Source organism: Esox lucius, chromosome 19 (assembly GCF_011004845.1).
Source record: "Esox lucius isolate fEsoLuc1 chromosome 19, fEsoLuc1.pri, whole genome shotgun sequence".
Classification (NCBI taxonomy): Eukaryota; Metazoa; Chordata; class Actinopteri; order Esociformes; family Esocidae; genus Esox; species Esox lucius.
Genome location: NC_047587.1, coordinates 7838420 through 7859710, shown reverse-complemented (window position 1 = coordinate 7859710; position 21291 = coordinate 7838420). Strand labels below are relative to the sequence as shown.

Here is a 21291-nt window from a genome sequence, read left to right as displayed (position 1 = left end):
AATGGAATACAGCCAAACCTCCAGAGCGCATTTGTACTTCCATTCCATGCACACAATTCCCCCACACTCTCAGCTTATCCATCTGAGGATAGTTTAATTAAAAGGAAGGATTTCCGAACCAGGCTGGCTTTGTACAATTAGGCCCCATGCTAACATCCCCAGCATCCATACAGAACATGCGCACTGTCTCCCATTAACACTGCCCGCTGAACTGTTCGACTCAAACAATTAGTCTACCAGAAAACAGCCAACATTAATCTAGCCAAAGCTCTGACAGACTAATCGTCAAAAGCCCTACATGAATATACAGCGCACGACAGTGGATTTGCGTGTTCTTCGCAGCAAACGCTCCCGGTACATATCTATCCCGCAAGACCCAATATGCTCAGCAATGTGTGGAGCACCATTCATTGTCTCGAAGACAGGACACACTGAGGAACTCTCTCCCCTATCCGTCCCATCCTCCCACAGAAGCCACCTGCTCTGACCGGGTGCAACATACGAAGCCTTCACTCAGAAGCACAGAGAGATCACCAAGAGGCAGAGCCACGGCGGAGCACAGTAAAACTCCTCCCTTGGTTTAATATGACAACACATGGCAGCCATAGTCATCCTGGGGTATACCAAGACCCTCTGCCCGTACGGAGCCATTGGAGGAGGGGGAAAAAAAACAGGAGGCGCAGGTGGTAAGGAGAGGGCACTGGGGAAGTGTCCAACCAAAATCAAACCCACTGAGGCAGTGTGGCATGCTTTCCAAGGAGTGACACCTTTTTTCAACAGGATGGACAAACACACTTCCTGAAACTATTCATAGTGCCCATCTGTCTCTGTTGAATTCTGATTAGAGCAAGTTATTGCAAGAGCTAAACGTGCTAAATGTGAGGAAGTGCAAACACATTGCATCGCATTCAGTGACGGGACAAATTCGAGCCAGTTTTTCTGCGTCAGTTCTCTTCCCCAGTAATCAGGGACTGATTGAGAACAGGGACGTCAAGAGAGTCCATTAATGATTGGGTAGAACAGAAGATCAGCGGTTTTCCGGACCTTGTCGACTATGTGCTGCATATCCCTCTGTTCTAGTCCTTCGAGATCAGACAGATGAGCAAAGGGAATCATAAAGTGTTATTGTGGATCAGTGACATCCAGGCAGATTTGAGTGCTGAGCAAGTTCAACTGCTATTTCCACGTTTTGTTTTTCAAACACTACCAGATCGGTCTTTCATTTTACGTTGAGCGGTACCGCGTAGACACCTGCTAAGTGTGGTCACACCGCAGCCCAGGGTGCATCTGTAGACTCTGCATAGCAACAGAACAGCCTATGGGCCGTTGTTATTCCGTCTACACAAGTTGTGATTGGTGGGAAAAAAATAATAACTAATAAATACAATCAAAAATGTAAATCATCAACCCACCTACCTTCCTGTAATTGCATGCAAAAAAAAGTCAGTACTGCTGTCTCCTAGGTAACATTTTTGCATAAATTATGAGCTGAAGACCTTTTGACTTTTTCTCACACTTCTCTGTAAAGGCACACTAAATACAGTATTAGTAAAGCCTATCCATTTACAGCCCGCTTACTCACATAAATGCTAAACTAAAATCAAATGACAGCCTGAGCTTTGCACAGCTTATGATTAAGGAGAGTATTAAATGTTTTTGGAAAGCTGAAAAATGCCAATAACGAGACAGTCTGTCAGTGCTTTGCCCACGCTGTGGAAAGAGCTACATCTGCAGAAAACACAACACTCCGTTCTGTTTGATCTCCTGTTGGAGTCGGGTTCTGTGTGACCCATATGGATGTCATATGGTTCATGGGAGAATATGACGGGCATACTTTGGCATCTCGTTTATCACACACGAAGCCACAGTCAGAATATTTCTTACTGCCTGCCAAATAAAATAAAGTAATAAAAATAACAATACATACAGTATAGTACCCATTGATTTTTGAAGAATAAAAATGCATTATAAGCTTAGTATATTATCATAACAATCAACACAAGCTTGCAAATCCATATTAATTCGACTGCTGGGAAGCTTTAAACCCACAAACATAAATGATTTGGGTTTAAGTGAGACTGGAAAATAAAATGAACTGGGGGAATACAGAACATAACTAGCACGTTGTATAGAAGTTGTTTTTAGGAGGTCATGAACAAAACGTCTCTGAGACGTCAATGACCCAGAAGGCTGGCTATTCATCTGGACCAGTATCCATATGACTGGACAAGACAGTCATGTGACCATTTCCCAGGCAAGGGGTAGGCCAGGTAGTCCAGCAAAAAAAAAGAAGAAAAAAAAAGAGTATAAGTGAGACACTGAGTCCAATCAGTCACATAAGGACATGCTCGTAGAGGGGAAACGACCCAGCTAACTATGTGGCCATATGGTGGTGAGGCAGGCAGGCACAAAGACTTGTCACTGACACTCACTGAAGAGACTCTCTGGTCTTTCTACTGCAAGCCTTTGATTTAGTTTAGAGGGGGAAAGACAGGTGTATGTGGGGCTGCTGGGAGAGCTCTAGACTAGCCCTGCAGCTCATGAAAATCAACACAGGAAGGAATATGGCAAACACTATTACGTCATCATAAATCCACTTGGGCAACCAGCTAAATCCTCATCTTGCCTCTCTACAACAAACCTAATGGCTTGTGCGACAGTGAAAATGAAAGACAACAATAACTGAAGCTTGGATTTCAGACAGTCTTTTTTTTTTGTGTGTGTTGTATTAGGAGTCTGGCTTAGTGTAGCACTACAATCTTTGGCGCGCATCACAGCAGCAAGGGAATAAAATATTGAGAGCTTTCTGTGGTCCGGTAAAGGAGAGCGTGAAAGATTCCGTCACCTCAGTGCATCCTAAGAAACACCTTTTGATGCACTTGGCTTCCCCACGAAGCAGCCGCTGAGAGACCCAGGGGCCAACAGGCAATCACAAACTTATTAAAAGTGGATGAGAATCTTGCTCTGACAGCACCACCCTCCAAAACACATTGCGAGGAAAACACATTTCAAATATCCAAGGACTCTAAACTGGCCTCAGGGGACTAGATGAAAAACCTAGACACTGGAAATGTTAAACTCTGCATTAGTTAGGCTTTAATTGTTGTTTGTGGTCTAGTGATCCTCTGGCAGACTATAGCCAGTCCATGTGAGTGAGTCTCATTCATACAGGTATTGAGTAGGACCCTCACTGGGTAACCGTTGCTGTAGTAAAATGTTACTACATTGCAGGAAATGTTAAATTCACATTTTTTATTGTACAAATAAGCATGTTAATTTCCACTGAGACAATCAAGACTTGATATCTTTACAGAAAAATGCATCAACCCCACCCCCCACCCACAGAAAAATCTCCATGAATTATAATCCAGTTATTTAAATTTCCTGTTGCTGTAGGATTCCATTTGCCCTACATGTAAGAGATCTGATGAATTCACTGTTATGTCACATTGTTTAACTTTCAAAGCAGTGAGAGTGCAACACCACCTGCACCTGCTAAGGGACAAGTACATGCACACAAAGCATGCAGGGTAAAATGGTGCAAAGGCCAGGTTTGGTGAAAGAGTGACACAACGAACAACTCGAGCCATCATTTGGTTACTGTAAATGCATCTGCACTGTTCTTAAGGTAAATTACGTTTTTTCCCCCAAATGTTCAGTGGATTGCTTCAAGTAGTCCTTGCGCACAGAACTGAATGGATTCTTTAACTCATCATCCTTTTTGTTTCATATACATTTGAAAGTAAAAATCTGAAGGTCAAACTGGGAAACACTCTATTGCAATGTTCACGTAGTGTCTTTATATACAATTAAACTGTCATGCCAATTCAGTAATTTCTGTGACGTGGTCACTCTGGTGGATTAAGCGTGTGTAGTCCTTCTTTGTTACCATGGAATTTCCTGTATACTGATTTATTTATTTTTTATATTATGAATTAATTTAGACTCAGACAGCCAAACCCAGTCTTTAAATCACAAAACACCCTGACATCAATCAGTTTATCCCAGGGAAGTGCTGCGTGAGTACTTTGATTGATAGACTTTCAACCATGAATCCAAGCATTGATTTTTCATATGACAAGTGCCAAAACTGCTGCAGGACCCCATGTGACTCAACTTGTCCAATGGCGAACGACTAGTCATAATTTGCCCTTTCCCGTCCCCTACTGTGGCTCAAAGCCCTGTTCCATAAGCTACTGTAGTGGGAGATTTGCAGGTGCATATGGTGTGAGCACAGGAGCCATTTCATTATCGTCTCTGGGAATCAGAAGCATTAATCTGACAGGTCACCCATGATCCGGCGACTCCATCCCCTCATAGGAAACACATTTGTTTAAGGGCTCTTATAGCCAGCGCCACTGAATCCATGGCATATTCTATTCATCAGAACTGCATTCGTTAGAACAGCTCTCTGGTGGTTTAACAAGTGAGATCTAAATGGATGCTAAATCCGAAGTAAAGAGTAATTCTCTCGATTCTAAACCAAAATGTTTCAGGGGTACTGACAGCCAGGTTTTGTTTGCTTTACCTTCAGGGTATCTGGGACCAAACTGTAAATGCTAGTTCCAAATCGCCAAGCCGTGTCAAATAAATACACAATGCTGTGGGTCAGTCTCGACGTGAATCAAAGCAAGTGATATATGTCTTCCCTGTTTGTTTCTTCCAGTTTGATCGTGTCGTATGCTAGGGTCTAAGGTGAGGCCAGACAGCAGGCCTTCTCTTTGTGTTTCCCTCTCGAGTCAGTTCTGAGGCCTCACAGCTCAACACAAAGAGAACCACGTTTCCAGAGCATGCCGCATCTGTCAAGAACGTCACACAGCCATCACTGTGAGCGACGAGGAGAGGACGTTCTAATATTCTGTGAGTTCAGAACTGCTCAAGGACACAGAGATATAAATCCTTCTGGATATTCTTCATTCAATCTTAAGGGGCTTGATTAAATTTTCATGCAAGACAAGAACATTCTCTGGCTGTGATTTTACTGTAAAATCCCTGTTACCTAATACTAGTGTTTGGGGTCAACGCTACTCCCCTGATGAGGGAAACGTCATGAAAAAAACCTGCGCTTTGAATATGAACAATATTTTCAGGGGACATCAAAGCATGTTAGCTACAGATTTGAGTGACTATGACATGTTCCTGTGATAGAAAAGCATTAAAAAGTGGACTCAATCACTGAGTAACTGTCCTGGGTATACTCTGTGCTTAGCAGTAAAGCAGTACTGCCTTCATTCTGGAGATTCGACCAAGAGTAAAACCAACTTCAAAATAACTGGGCAGACATTTAAAACACACACAGATATGCACATGCAGTATGTGTAATAACTTGCAGTTAACATAACATAATATACTTCTGAACTGAATATTCCACATCAACGGGTTTACATGCCATTATCAAAAATTCTCACAGGCTCTATTGAACCCACTTTCCTGCTCAGAACACTACATAGAATTCCCTGAAGATCGGAAATAAATACTATACCTAATTGGGATTAGAAATCAAATTAGTCAACAAGCTCATCCTTCCAACCTGATTTGTAGAAGCTTGCCATGCATAATGTATTTAATGTGCAAGGGAAATATCTATTTAAGATCTGAAGAGCGAGAAGGGCTCCAGCAATGCATAATTAACTTCCACGGCACAGGCAATCGCCCTAATGAAGCACAGCAGATTGTATGGGAAAGGTGCTGTACAGGCCATATTAGAGGCTGCTTTAATAAAGGACTCCCAAGTAACTTGATTGTTGCATAATCCAAACTGTGGCGGCGCTATTATGGTACCGTATAAAAGGAAGAGGAACACAACATGTCAGCTGCAAATTCTCCATCGTGGATGCCCAGGAGAAATCCAATTTCAGCAGCACGTTCTAAAATACAGAAATACCGTGAAAGCCATTATCAGCAGAATGGGATTTCTGTTTACCATAATTGATCAGTGTAATTGATGAAGACTGATTCATTATTATGGGGCAGTCACTGCAATGTGACCACACACAGCTGCCATTAGATAGTGATAAACATACCGGCTTCTTATTTGAATACAAACCACTTAAAGGGATAGTCCCTACAAAATTACACTACATTCCTTAGCTTGTTATGACTGGGTTTGACAAGATTTCTTTGGTTTAGCAAAAGTTATAGTGCTAGCATTTTTGGCATGTCCTGTTCATATAATCAGAAATAATATTTTACTGTGAAATTAACAATGTATACATGATTCAAAAAATAATGAGTACAGAATTCCAATGTTTATATGGTATTTTTCTCATAAATGCAACAAATCCTCCTAACAATATTGTTCCTTATCATGCATCAAGTTCAAATTGTCCATATTGTAATTGGTTCAACTACATATTCCTTAATAAAATAGTGTGGCTCTGGTAACTTCTGTATTATATTAGTGCCACAAATTCTCCAACAGTAGAGTAGGCTAGGCATCTATTGTACGATTTCTCCAAATCCTTTGTATTACAGTTAGCACTGATAATCATTTAATTTGCATGCACTAACCAAATCAAAAACCCTTTCATAAAAATCTGAAGCCATTGTCTAAAATCTGCACATTGGGGGTTGTCTCGGTTATTCTGATAGGATTGGACATACTACTATTTCCCCAGTCAGGAAAAGTGTTAGGCAGACCAGTTCCCATGGCAACAAGGCACAGTGGGCTTCATGTTGACATGAAGGAACAGCTCAGTGGGCCCATTAAAGAAAAAAACACCTAATCCTCACAGCTACACGTGGTTCTAGTCCCTGACCACAGCCAAATGACAAGATGTTTAAATATGGTTTTATGAATGAAGAGAGGGATATTGTGACAATCTGAGATGGCTAAAAATGTAGGCATATTTCTTAATCTATAGCTCTCCAATGTTCTTCGGCACTCAATGTAAAACAAAGTCACAGTCACTGAACATTGTCCAATTACAGACTTTAGCACCAGGCCAAATAGGGAAAGAAAAATCTACATGTAATTTTGCTACTTACCTCTTTTTATCAGTGACTGCATAATGAACAGCCTAATGTATTTCTGTTGAGTATAAAACTTTCAAATACATGTTGTCTAGAAGGTGAGTCTGTGACCTCCATAAACGTTGCCAACAATTGTCGATCAAACAGGTTAAGTTCAAATAGACGCGTTTCGCTCATGACTGAACGCAGACCACTCTAGGCACAAAGGCCACTCCGCTGTTTTGAGAATTCAAAACACACAGTTGTTTGGGAGGCGGCATTATAGGAAATCAACGTTCCCATTGACTGACGATGTGCAGTGGCCTGTAGGTTTGCGTCAGATCACACCGCAAGTGGGCCATTTCGATTTTTTTTAATAGGCCCAATCAAATACAATTATTTACGCACAGAAAGACACAACATTCTAAATGTTTTGGATATAATAAATGGATTTGTAATGTCACTCATGAGACGACGTTGCAGTTGGTGTTGGTAAAATCAATTTTTTAATAAGTCATTTTCTAAAAGCAGAATTAACCAGAAGGTACGCTACTTTCTCCACCTTGGTTAATTGCTTGTAAGGCGATTGTAATCATAGAAAGAGTTCTACCAGATGAACAACCCATTTGGAGTACGCTTCTATAATAAAAGTATAATTCACCCACGGGTCAAACATCCCAACTAGCACGTCGATGAAGACCAATTAGTTAATCCTTCCAAGCAAGAAAACGATTTACTCAAACAGGTTGTCAACAACCAAATAATAAGTCTTACCATCAGCAGCCAGGACCGACTGCATTAAAAGCAAAACCATTCCAAATGATAAAATACATTTAGTCCACATTCGATCCAATCTCAGTGTCTTTCCGTTTTTCTGGAAACATAAGGTGGATCCCATCCCCACACCTATCCATTCAACAGAGACAAGCGCGCGAGCATTGTTTATTCCTCTGACAATCAAATCGTCGAGGCTGTTACGCGCATGTTTTGAAGCCATTTGTTTATCCTTGATACATCTTACGGTCTTAATCTTGTAAAATACATCTGATCAATCCTTCAATGCGGACAATAAGATGATCTCCGTAGGCCCGTCTCTCACCGAAGATGACAGAAAACGGCAGCATTGAAACTTGTGTGTATTGCGTCTGTAGGGCAGACCATGCACCACGTCGACCTACTATCGCATAATAAGCTATTATCTGCGAAAAATCAAGGACGCACTCATATCCGTAAGCGTTAATGAAATCATTTTCACGGAAACTGGTTCCGTTGAAAACAGTAGTGATAAATCATGCCACCCGTCGATACATTTACAGTCAAACCCGTCATTTAATTTGGAGAAAATCTCACGTCAGTGACGCCAGCGTTGAATGCAAAACATGTTCGTCCATCTCTTGAGTAGTAACATACGACCCCTTGCGGGGAAAGGCGGCGAAAACAATGAGAAATAATCAAACTGACTGAAAAACGACCGAATATAAACTTGCTTATTATAATCCGATCACCAAATGATGCTTATAAATAAAAATTCGTCTTCAACAGACATTTCATCAGCAGGGAGAGAATACTGCGTTGCATTCATTATTATTGACACTTGCGCTTTTGGCTGGGGAAGATATTGAATTAAAAATATATATCAGATTTCTAATTCTTAGCCTCTATTCATGTATACTACAATTTAGGACACTCAGGCATCAACGTAATGTCAAGTAAATACATCCTAGTAATGTAGCCTACCGTGTATAATAGCCTACATTTTTAACATATGCCCAAACATTTAGCGCATTCTTACTCTGCTTGCACTGGGTGGTGCTATTGGCTTGCAGCTTAATATCACCTACTGTGTTGCACCTCGTTTGAAAGAGAACATGCTGTACCATAGGTTGAAAAGCCAACCATACATGCTGACAAGACTAGGCTACATTTCAAACAATCAAAACGTGGCGAAAGCAATGGATATTTTTTTTTTTAATTCAAAGTGAATCTTGACAATAATACACCATCAATTCTTAATTTGACACACAAGTCACCAGGAAAACCCGCTTTTTGTGACAAAGTACATAAGGCTTGGTCACATTGAAATCACTGAGAACTAGAGAGAAATATGACCGCAAACTGTAAGAGACATAACATCCAAAATAATCATTTTCCCAGTCCTCATATTGAATATTGCACAGTGCAGTTGCTACATGGCAAACTAGTGTAGCTTAAAAATCTAGCGCAAACAAAAATCATAAAACCACAAAAACTACACATTAAAACAGTAACAGTTCCAATTTAGCTATAAAGTCTAGATGCTGTATCTTACATAAATTACCCAATAACTTGAAGTGTAATATCAATTTGACTAACACGAAATTACTGCAAACAAGATCCAATGCAATCAAAACCAACTGGTCAGGATTGAAGATTAATACAGTAGCATATTGGACAATACAAAAGACCCTGAATTAATCATAGAAAGTCATAAAATAACACATTAGTCGCAGTATAGACTCAAGAAGCGATAACTTTGGACCTAATCTTTGTGTATGTGGGTTGTTAAAGCAAATACAGACCAGTGATCAATCCAAACAGATGGCTGCTATATGGAAGTTTTATCCTATTCACAATTAGCCATCAAAAACGGCAAGAAAACATTTTGATATCTGCAAACCAAAAAAAAAATTCTACTCCACAAATACATTCACAGTGTATGTAAAGCTTTGCTTTTGTGTAAGTCCAATAAGATACAAAACTGTGACTTGGGTGTTTGAAATCTAAAAATATTCCCTGATTTGAGAGTAACATTTTATTTGAAATATTCTGTAGAAAAATTGATTCAGACCATATGGGTAGAGATGAACACGGCCGTTGTGAACTGAAGATAGAAACCAGCACCCACAAAGCTTGTCAGAGAGAATGCATTATATTTGTCAACTCCAATAGGATGTAAATGCAAGTTCAAAAGCATTCTCACTTGGTGGCAAATACGCAAAACGGTGACAGACTGCTGAAGTCCTTATAAAACACAAGGATTCTTAAGCTCAACAGCCTATTGTTCTGATGTGAAATACAGCATTCGGTCGTGGATAATTGATCCACATCTAAACCCATTGCCACCCCTCGCCTCAGCAGGAAATGTGACTGTGATTGAGTTATCAACCAAGTTTGTCATTGGACCACAAACTTGAAAAGGCACTAGTTGAACACATTGTCAGAGAGAGACAACATCTGTTTGTGTGTCTGATAGTAATGTAAGAGACTACAAAAGGGGTAGGCATGATTGGAAAGGGGAAAACAATAACCTGTCATAATTTGATTTGGATAAATGAGGTATGACGGAAACATTTAAATAATTCACACCCATTTGCCTCAATCGATCAACTACGGTTATAGGTAAGAATAATCTGCAGAAAATCTGTCACAATACACTTTAGATACAAAAAGTGGGAGCAGAACATTTTCTTAGGCTTAAAATAGACGGCTAGAAAACATGAATCAGTTCATAGACCACAGCAATTCCATAAAAGTTTGTGGGATTTTGCCCTAACCAAAACCTGATGAGCTAAGAGAATTAAACAAGTGCTTAGTGATGTGTTTCATAACAAATATTACGTGTGAAGGCATCTCTGTAACCCAATGTGCAGATGAGGACCAAATAGAGTTGTTGCAGTAAATATATCTGCATGGTATTATAAACATTTCAATCAATCAATGATTATGCAAATTAGCTATAGGCTTTCAGTATGTTAACAGAACAATAACTAAAATCACACACAAAACTGTCATAACAAATGTATGCAATAAACCCAACCAATAATTAGTAAGATAAAACACTAATGCTATATGTACACACCAAAACATAATAGAAAAGTAAAACGTTTAAATCCATTATTTTGTAATACAGTAGTTATAATCACACTTCAAACTTCAAAGCAAAAGAGGCACATACAAGTATTAATGCCCCTCAAGTATACTCTACTAAAACAAACCCCAAATCAATGATATGGTAATGAAAACTATACAAAAGTAAGAATGCAGAGTAAGAAATCCCCAGAATTCACAGCTATTTTGAAGTGGCAATCAGTACATAGCAGCTTATATATGATGCATTCAAGATGTATCATACAATTTGCCCAAAATGCTCAAAATGAACCTCAGTATATTTAATCTCGATGACTAACATATACTAGAAGTCAATGAAAAAAAACAAAAAGACTAGCTACCTTGCTTAGGACATTAATAATAGTCTTTGGTGCAGAAAAAAGCCTTTTCATTTGAAAGTAGCGTTGTAGAATTCTGTTAACTTTCAACATGTTCCCGATTTGAGGATTCATGAAATCAGGAGAATAAGCAGGAAATCAAAAGTGCTCCAACCTGTATTTCTGGAAAACCAGGGACATTTATTGAACGTTCACAGAATTTTGCAACACTAATTGAAATTAAGGAGACAAAAACAAAACCCTAATGCGCACACTAGCAATAAAACATTTATAAAAATTCACACAATATATTTCCTCCCTGACGGAATGTATAAAATAGGCAGTTAACATTAAGAAACCTCAACAAAAGAAAACCAAAATGTAAAAAGAAAAGAAAAAATCCCAAAATTGCAATCAATCAATACACCTGGTCAAGCACTAACATAGTCCAGCAAACTATACTGTAGGTTGCTAGATGGATAAGCCATAGCAAACACTGACATTTTATTTTTCTCCCATAGTATTATAACATAAACACCTACAAGCAACTTGCATATTGGTCTACAGTCAATGCCATGCCCCACGTCTGTGTTAATCTTATGGAAAAGGCTGTAAATACAGTAACACAGCAAACCAGCGGTTATATTTAGATTGTACTGCAGTGTCAATACTGTTAGTAATTAAGTACTCCGTGATTAAAAATGTATTAGCAAACATTCAATCTGCTTTAGTACATTAGTTCATTCGGGAAAAGTTCAAACCAAATAAACATTTGCCACTGCAAATCATGACAGCAAAAACATTTTTAAGATGAACTAATCAAAAATACAATGACAACAAATAACCATGACTTATTCGATTATTTGTTAAGCATAAGCCAATAAGAGGGAGATTTCAAGTGCTGCAGTCCAGTACATGTACATACTCTATGTGAGAAGAAACATTAACAACCTCATATATTAAGGCACTAGTAGGCGTGGGAACAAGGAACGACGACAGTAACACACCCCAGAAATTACATCTAACCTGCCAGTGACTAAGCCGAGACATTTTGCCCAAGCGCAGACATGCAGCTTTCCAGACCACTGACGGTACACACTGGTAATACAGATGACATCAGGAAACGAGTTAACACCTCACCACCACAATGACTCAACCAAGTGGAGGCACACATCTGCTGTCCTAGCACTGGAGACTGGGATGGTTGAAACAAGCAATGTGACGAGCACACCTGCTAGAAAGAAGGCAATATAATGGGGCTTCAAATAACCACTACTCGATCCAAAAATGACACGGTAGAGCAAATGTGCAAAAACACATTTAAAGGGAGACATTTTTTCCATGGTTCACCGATTCTTGAGCGTACGGTTCAAATCAACCGCCATTTAGCAAGAGTTCTTTGGGTCAGGGAGGTTCCCGCCCTCGCCCGAGAGACGACAGGCGAAGGCCCCTCGGGTCGTCGTCGTCACAGCGGGCCGTCCCTCGCTGGCTGGCGCTCATAGGTACGGGTACTGGTTGAGTTTGGTGGGGCTGAGGGGGAAGCCTGTATAGGTGGGCGAGGTGATGTAGGAGTGTGGGGGAAACATGGGCTTGAACTGGCCTTGGTGGTGGATGGTGGGCGAGGGCAGCAGCCGGTGGTTGATGCCCATGGTCACCTGGTGGACGATGCCGCCCGGGTGGGAGATGCCATAGGCGGGCTGCAGGACGGGCCGCTGGGCGCAGGGCGACGCCAGGAGGTGGGCGACGGGCGCCGAGGGCGGGTAGGAAAACAGGGCGGCCTGCGGGTGGGGCCCTGAGCTGTGGGTGGGGCTGTTGTGAGGAAGGGTGAAGGCGTGGCCGTGCAGCGTGGGAGGGATGTACGCGTGCGGCCGCCGTTGCTGCCCATAGTTTCTGTTCCACTCCTTGTGGGAGGAGTCGTAACGCTGGACCTGGAGGGGGAGGAGACAGCTTTACACACCGCTAATCACCGCAGTTCTGCCTGAAATGCTCTGAGGTAGAATTACACAGGGAGACATAGACTTGGACGACAAAAGCCGGAAGAAACCAGCGAGAAGGGCATGAAGAATGACCTGGCCGAAGTTTGGGGGCTGCTGCTGCTGGAACGCGGGCATCTTCTGCTGCTGGCGGGGATGGAGGGGCGTGGACTGGTGGTTCAGCCGACCGGGGGCGCAGCGTCCTGCAGACTGGCACGACAACTCGAAGGCTAAGCGAGAAACAAATGAAGAGGTCAGTCGGACTATCTGATGCAAAAAGGCCACACTCATTATCACAGGGGAACACGAGCCAAAAGAACACACTGAAAACGAGCGCATGCCTTTTCCGAAATATGAGTGTGAGAGAGGGAGACACTAAGAGATAAAAATAGAAAGGCTCTTCCTTGCTAGTAGTAACGGAGGCTATAGTCAGGGCAGACATCTTGGTTTCCTCCTCATGGCCCACTAGAGGGGAGCTCCACTTGGCATGGGGCCTAAGGCTTACCATCAGCAGATGGCACATGGAGTCTATTTCAGGGCCATTATGCCTCTCTGAAAGAAGAGAAGCGGCACTGACATGTCCCATAACACAGTGGTTCTCAACCAGATCCCCTTTATACCGTGGCCCAGGACACAACTTGCCAACTGATCTCCAGGCCCTTTATCATTTGAAATGGGTATGTTAGTCTCTTCGGACTCTCAGTACCCACAACAAAACACAAAAATGTGGGGGCAGAGGAGGACCAGAGACATCGACCGCTGCCAGTCCAGAGCTGTCCATTAGCGACTTTAAAAACAAACCATAACTTAACAATACCCACATGGTATAAAAACAAATAGAGATCACAAGAAATCTGCCATGATGCTCTGTACATATGTAAATGTGCAGATGGCTGGAGGTTGATCAGAACTCAGTTATGGCTTTGCCACTGTTTTAGCGGTGGCAATAATACTTAAACATATTGTCAGAAGCTGGTCTCAGTCAAGAGCCTACTGAATGACAACTGACATTCCTCCGTGGAATTCCACATGAAAACAAGAAACTAAGGAAAAAGTATATTCTTGAGATTTTGGGGAAAAGGAGTACAGCAGCAGATCAAACCAGACCACTCAGGAGCAACTGGCTATGAGAACAGCCATAGACAAGCTTCCCAGTGCCAGTTTGCCATGTTCACCTGTAACAGCCTCTTTGACCAACTAAGGAGCGGTAGTCTCCGGCCACGCCCATGGTCCCTGCAAACATCAGCACAGGTGACCAGAGTCGGCCTGTATAAAAAGCCTCCCTCACGGACAATCACACGTCACTCAGACACATACAGGCTCTCGAAGCACTCACTCTCACAAAGAACAGTTCCAACCAGGCCATCATGTTAGAGACAACCGATCCAGAAGAGTACACTCATAACCGGCAAAGGTACACTCAGTGGGAAGCTTCAACGGTGTTATGTCTGTGAGATTTCTTTCACACATAATTGACCAGGAGTGTGGGAATGGGATTTGCGTACTAAACAACACTCCAGTATGTCAGGATGTGCACTGAAAGGCAAGCGAGATCTGAAAAATAAATATAATCATGTTTAGATTTATTTCGCAAAACCTACACATTACACAAGTTTCTGTGTGTGTAGTCATGGTTGCCCTTGTTTGATAGAGCCACTGGATGCCTTCAAGTGTTGCAACTATCTACAAGATGCACTGGTAAATTTCCAAGGTATCGTTTTGTGAGGCGTTATCTACATTCGCTATGAACGCTGGAACCTGCGGTATTTCATGAACAGACCAATAGAGGAAGTCGATTCTACCGATCAATGGTGCGGAAAGCGCCATCATATTTTCATCACACAGACGTGCTGACATACAGTGGTCAGTACATTCTCTAAGTGAGCTACTGTGAACTTTGACCCCCCCCCCCCTCCCCGCCATGCTGTGAGGGGGATGTAGGTACCCGGTCTGTTGCTGAGGGGCACAGCCCTCATTGGGGGCACCACCATGGTCTTCACAGGGGGTTTGCTGGCCTTGTTCTCGGCGGCCGTGCCACGTGTCCGAACGTCCGGGGGCTGGTGGTTGTGGTTGGCCAGGTATCGGCCCTCCAGGTAAGGGCTGTGGTCAGAGTCCGAGGCGGGGGACCCGTCGACCGTCTCGCAGCCGCTCCCGTGGCCGTCGTCCTCGGACATGCTGAAAGAAAAAAATAAGAAAAACGGTCAGTAACCGAGCTGCTGAACGGGTGACTGACACTGGTCCTAAGTCGGGCCCATACCTGTCGGGCCTCTTGCAGGGGGACGGGCTGGACCGCACCGAGGCAGACGAGCTGGTGCTCAGGGTGCTGTCCGGGCTGCTTAGGGAGCACGCCCGCTCCATGTTCACCGAGCCCTCGTAGGCCTCACAGTCGGGGCTGCCGCTGCACAAGCACGAGGACTCCTCCTCCCCGTCCGTGTCGCTGCTGAGGCTGACGACGCTGAGGGTGGGGCTGGGGAGGTGGTCCAGGGCCGAGGACCCGGGCGGCCGCTGCCGGGACGGCTCCGTCCGCTTGTCGTGCGCCACTTCGCAGCAGGCCCGTACCTCCTCGTCTGCGCGCGGCCTCTCCGGCTGAACCACTACCTTCTTCACCGCGGGCCTCTCTGCGTGGGAACCGTCGCCTGCGACAGCGTGGTAAACGCGGTCGGCCGTCTTCGGAGTGCGGCAATTCGAGAGCTGGGTGTCGCTTTTGTGCGAGTAGTTAATGCTCCTGGTTGGCAGGAGAGCAAAAGGACTGAGCTGGTTACTTGATATTCTCAGGGTTTTGTTTGTATAAGAACATGGGATTTTGGGTCGAACAATCGATTAACTTACGAGCGAAAAAACTAGTGAAACGTAGCCAGACGACAAAGCGTTTGGCCGAATGGAGTTCGTCTCACCTGTTGTGACTGGGCCGGTTCCTTTTATTGGCCTGTGGCTGTGGCCACACCACGTGGGCAACGCCGATGTTGATTGGCTGCGGACCGGACATGGTCATCTGGTTGGTCAGATGGGGCTGCATCATGTTGCTGTAATGGCTGCCGTGCTGTCGTACCTTCCTGTAAAAGCCACAACGACGTGATGAACACTGCATTTCCACAACGTGGCGAGGACGGCGTGTTTAAAATGTGTTAAAGCGGTCAGCATAGAACTCACCCCCAGTCACTGAGTCTCTGTGGGCCAGCCACAGTGTCAGACGCCCTGGTGGTGGCAGGGGGGGCCACCTGTTGCCAGGCCGGGACCAGGATCTGCTGGCCTCTACCCGACCACGGCTGCTGCAAAGGACAAAGGAAGTCACTTAAGTATGCATCCAACGCCTGTGTACTAAGGTCCCCAGTACAAGCCAGTCTCACCTGAGCCAGAACTCCAGGCCGCATCTGCAGAGTCTGTATGGGAGGGGCTTGGGTCACCATTGGTAACGTGTTCTCCACCCTAACTGTATATCCCGGCTGGTTTGGGTTGCCTGCCAAACGAGAAGCAAAGCCTAGTATCGACAAACAGCTTTGGGATTTCTCATGAAACGACCCGAGCGTGTGTTCGTTTGATCCCCACCTTGCATGGTGGGAGGGCAGAGGATGAGAGCTGGCTGAAAGGACTCATTGCACCCATACTGACTGTTGGCTGTCTGCAGCATCCCAGGATGCATCCCAGATGGAGCCGACTGTGTCAAAGCCTGCATGGAGGAGTGAGTTGTTTGATTGAGTTCAGACACTAAACAGAGACCGCAGCGTCATTAGCCTTGACGCTAACGCTAAGCAATAGCTTCTAATTTCCTGTGGGTGGCAATAATCGGTTCAATACCAAGTCTATTCACCCCAAGGAAAAAGTAAATGTACCCAAACCACTAGATTTCCGGTAAAACATTTTACACATTCCATGAAGCATTTACTAATTGTGCTGAACAGACAACCTGGGAGTGAACTGATCCCATCTTATTGAAGGCCTTTTGCAGGCCAGCAGAGCCGTTAGAAGGTCTAGGGAACAGGACTTTGTTGCGGTTGATTGTGTCGTAAGCGTTAGGCCGTGATTGACAAGCATCCATGATGTGGAAACAGGACTGCACACTGCAGACAGGAAGGGAGGGGGGGGGGGGGGGAATCAAATCAGACCATTAGAGGGAGAACACAGTGGCCTACTTCTGATCTGTGTCCATCTCTAATCATAGATTACAGTTCATTTCTTGGCAGTGCAGAGAAAAGCTTTTATTGGATTGTTTTGGTTGTGTATTTTAGACTTACTGATTGCTGTGGGGGAAGTCGAGGAGGTGCTGCATGGTGACAAAGGGGTGGCTGAGGGCATCTGGGGGAGTGATCCTCTTCTCAGCATCAATCAGCAACATGCTCTTCAGCAGCCCCACAAACTCCCGCCGGTCTGCCTTCTCTGCCAGCAAGTCACTGCCCTCCATATTCAGCACCAGATTCACCTGAGGTGGCCAACATGACTCAGTAAAGCAGCACGACTCAGTGACCAGCATGACTTAGTCACTCTCTGTGGAAAGACATCCTTGTCCACTGCTGTATCATGTGGTCGTTTTCCTGATCAAGATTAAGGTCTCAACTTTACTTCAAGGCGTCAGATGGTCAGATCGTTTTCAGATCAGTACTCACGTGTGCCATGTCATCCAGACAGCTGAAGATGTACTTCCTGGCTTCTTTGGATTTCATCCCAGTCTCAGCCTCATGCTCCTCTGTCGTCTGCAGATACAGGCAACAATTAGAGTGTACAAGAGTGGACATGCGTTCTCTGGAAATCTGCCCGTGGGTCAGAGAAAGGAGTGTGATGCCCGACCGTGTCAGTGTGTTACCTTCAGTCTCCAGGGAGGATAAGGCGAGTCAGACTCCTTGCAGAAGAAGCGGGAGGTCTTGGTCCCCACGTTCAGCAGTTGTTCCCCTGGCAATCCTTGTGTCTGAGATATATAGCGAATCTGTGGACATGGACGGAGACAAACATTATTACTCCAGCAAACGTATCACTGTCCAGCCAGAGCCAGCCAGATGAACCCGGACCACGACAAGGAACAACAGACCTAATGCATGACGGAAAACAGCGGAGCTCTGACTGCTGCTGGTATGTAAACTCCAAGCGCGCTCACGGCGCTCATCGTGACTCCTCTGTGACATAGAGGTGTTGAGCAAAACTTCCATTAGAGGCATTCTGTCACCGCCACATTGGAAGCATGACCCAGACACACTGACATCCCAACCTTCTCCAGCAACCCTACAGGACAACAACACTGAAGCCCAACCGCTGTTTTGCCGTCTCTACTAATCCAAGATAACCAGTAGGTTACTTGTAGGTCTGGTAAATAGACTTTAAACTGATCTCAGTAAACCACAGTTTACTAAAATACAGGTTGCTCTTCTGTTATAATGAAACTCCTCATTCACTGCTCCTTTCCTGGGTCGAGATGCATGCAGAGCCACTTGACATGTCCATGACAAGTGTAGCAAGAACAACAACCAATGTATGTAGGCACTTGATATTAACTGATGTACTTAAATAGCTTTTACATGGTATGACAGAGAATCACCTCACCACCCATCAATGTGTAGTGCCGCACCTTGGTGAACCAAGGCAACCAATTTGGGCCTGAATGTTACCACAGACTGGCTGTGAGGTGGAGAGGTCATGATTCATACATGATAAATAGTCAGGAACATTTCCATGGCAACTTTCCAATGACTCAAAGAACGGAGCAGACCTATATGCCAAAAGAAAAAGCATTTAAATCAAGAAACCAGGCTAGCCTAGTTCAGCCGGCCGGCAATAGAATCAAACCCGGGTCGCCCAATTGAAGGACTGTGTCGTTAACCACTACGCCACAGAGCAACACAGACTCATTAACATCACGCCAAGTTCAAATATTTTGTTAGACACCATTAACCATTGAGTTCAACTAAGTAACGTTTCTTATTAAGTTTCACAAATAGCATCTATGAACTGTATGACTTTTGCCACTGCCCGTTTTAACAGCTTATTAGCAATTTGTGAATGACATTGATTATGGCTGCACAATATATCGTTTCAGCATTGACATTGTGATGTACGCATCCCCAAACTATCCCCCATGAGGGCCTGCGGGTCACATCGCTGTGCTTCTTGACCTCTGCCCCTTTAATAAAGGCTTTGTAGAGCGTCACTAGAGACTGTGCCTGGGAAGTTTTTAAAGTTCGTATACCTCCACGCAATTTCATCAATTCAGCTCTACGGCGAACCCCACTTTTTGACAGGCACCTGTCCGAACCTCCTCTGCATTATGACTACACCCCAACCTGCGGGTATCGGGGTGTTTTACCGAGTAAGAGTCCGTAACGGCTACCGTCTAACGGCCAATACCACGCGCCTTAGGGCTAACCCAACTACACCACTAGACATGCGCCCGGCCCCGAGGCAGGGCTCTGCTTCTCACTGTGCAGCGTCGCCATGTCAACACCAGCCAAGAGTTAAGCGGCCTCGGTTTATGGTTTGATGATTTGGATGTTATAGAGACTCGATCTGTCTCCACAACGCTGCACAAACACAGTGAGAGCAATGAAGTGAGAACCTGCTGATGGTGCAGGCTGAGAGGGGGGTCAGAGTGTGTGTGTGTGTGTGTGTGTATAGTGTGACTAGCATTAGGCTTATAAATACATTTTGCTGCGTGGTGTGGAACTGGACCCAATGCTGGCGTGGTGCAGCGGTCAGGGGGCTCATGGTCAGCAAAGCAATAGGAGTGCCTGGTCGTGGTCCAAATGACCACTAGACCCAAAAATGACACCCCTCCCAAACCCGTAACACACAAACGCCACAGCACACAACTGCAAGCTTTCCCATGGTCGCCCCCATAAGCCAGGGACTCAAAAGCCACAATCATGTACTGCCAATTTCCTGTTTCATTTATGTCTAGATTAGACATTTTGTGTTCATACGCTCAACTGCTTACGGAGCACCAAATCAAATAAACAGGACGTCAAAAGGAAAACAGAGAGCTGAGCCCCATTTAGAGACAAAACGGACCGCATGGATCTCCACAGATACGTCACTTCTCCCACTTATGTCATCCTCCCTCGGCCACTGGCCCGCCGCGGCCTCGGACATGCCAGGCAGGTGCTGTAACTTACCTGGTCATACTCCAGGGCCCCTGGGTAGAGGGGCCAGCCCAGGAAGAGCTCGGCGATGACACAGCCCAGGGACCACATGTCGATGGCCTCACAGAACGGCAGGCCCAGGATGATCTCTGGGGCTCTGAGGAGGAGGGAGACAAACAGGACAGGCGTGAGGCTGGCGGAGATCAGCAAGCGTTCTGAGACCGAAAACACACACACACACACACACACACACTTCTGCTGATGGTAGGCCAGGAAGCGGAAGATCTGATCTAATATTATTCATTGTCACGACATTAGGTATAATGTCTGAGGTCACACAAACAGAATTCAGTGAATGAATCCGATTAGTCCCTCACCAACACTGGGCAGAGTACACGCGTTTAAACAAGCCTACCAATGACGTTGGTGGATTTTGACTTTTGCCATTCGGCAATTTTGCATCCATTACCGCATGGTTCCACTTGCATTAAAAAGAATGGCCAATCAGTTACCAATTTTAACCCAAGGCTGAGCGCGGTGGCTGCCTTGACAACAGAGGAAACGTCTGTTGCCTAGCAATGGTCAGCTGCAAAACGTTCAAGAAACCATTAGCATGACCCAAGGTCGTTTGTGACGTCCTACCAGTGTTTCCGGCACCGCTAATTCGAATCGGCCGTACTGAATCTACACCGACATGGCAAAACAAGGATAGGCTGTTAGGCTGTAATATTACCAGCTGAGGAGAGGATTAGATCATGGCTTATCCTGCAAACACGTTTCTATACTTTTATGATGAGACAAATCTATTGTTTTTGTTCTTACAAAGTTATTGAATGGTGCCAGACAAAATGAATGAGGAGTTGAAGTGAAAGCAACACCCAAACTCAGGTGGACACACAAAGCTCTGTACACACAAAGTTGTTTAACTACCCTTTTTTCTGGGGGAAGGAAAACAAATACTGTTAAGCATAAAGTATGTGCAAGCTGTGATTTATAACAGACAAAAACCTACTATCTATTCAATGTATTTCTGATGTTTAGTTTCATAGCAGGATAATGAATTGCTTTTTCAAACCATATGTAGTGGAAGAAACAAACATTTTTGTTAAGTGTTTCAGAGTG

At 44.3% G+C, this 21291-nt stretch overlaps 2 protein-coding genes across 12 annotated transcripts in view; both read right to left on the bottom strand.

Annotated features, from left to right (window-relative positions):
- Window positions 1–8295, bottom strand: part of kiaa1549la (KIAA1549-like a) — a 37364-nt gene extending 29069 nt beyond the window's left edge. For 5 of the 6 annotated variants that reach the window (XM_010904077.3, XM_020040590.2, XM_020040588.2 and 2 more), the window contains exon 1: window positions 7726–8295. In XM_010904077.3, coding sequence (XP_010902379.2) covers window positions 7726–7948 — 223 coding nt within the window. In that variant the 5' untranslated portion in view covers window positions 7949–8295. The other variant, XM_010904078.3, reaches the window with a different exon arrangement.
- Window positions 8296–8902: 607 nt separating this feature from the next.
- Window positions 8903–21291, bottom strand: part of hipk3a (homeodomain interacting protein kinase 3a) — a 30605-nt gene continuing 18216 nt past the window's right edge. For 3 of the 6 annotated variants that reach the window (XM_020040422.2, XM_010904079.3, XM_010904080.3), the window contains exons 3-15: window positions 20203–20326; window positions 17907–18026; window positions 17710–17796; window positions 17341–17525; window positions 17010–17166; window positions 16655–16775; window positions 16456–16565; window positions 16259–16377; window positions 16003–16161; window positions 15366–15833; window positions 15054–15283; window positions 13205–13338; window positions 8903–13063 (exon numbers count right to left, since the gene is read on the bottom strand). In XM_020040422.2, the coding sequence (XP_019895981.1) occupies window positions 12632–13063; window positions 13205–13338; window positions 15054–15283; window positions 15366–15833; window positions 16003–16161; window positions 16259–16377; window positions 16456–16565; window positions 16655–16775; window positions 17010–17166; window positions 17341–17525; window positions 17710–17796; window positions 17907–18026; window positions 20203–20326 (2446 nt within the window). In that variant the 3' untranslated portion in view covers window positions 8903–12631. The remainder of the gene's footprint in view (window positions 13064–13204; window positions 13339–15053; window positions 15284–15365; window positions 15834–16002; window positions 16162–16258; window positions 16378–16455; window positions 16566–16654; window positions 16776–17009; window positions 17167–17340; window positions 17526–17709; window positions 17797–17906; window positions 18027–20202; window positions 20327–21291) is intronic. The other 3 variants (XM_010904085.3, XM_010904083.3, XM_010904086.3) reach the window with 3 other exon arrangements.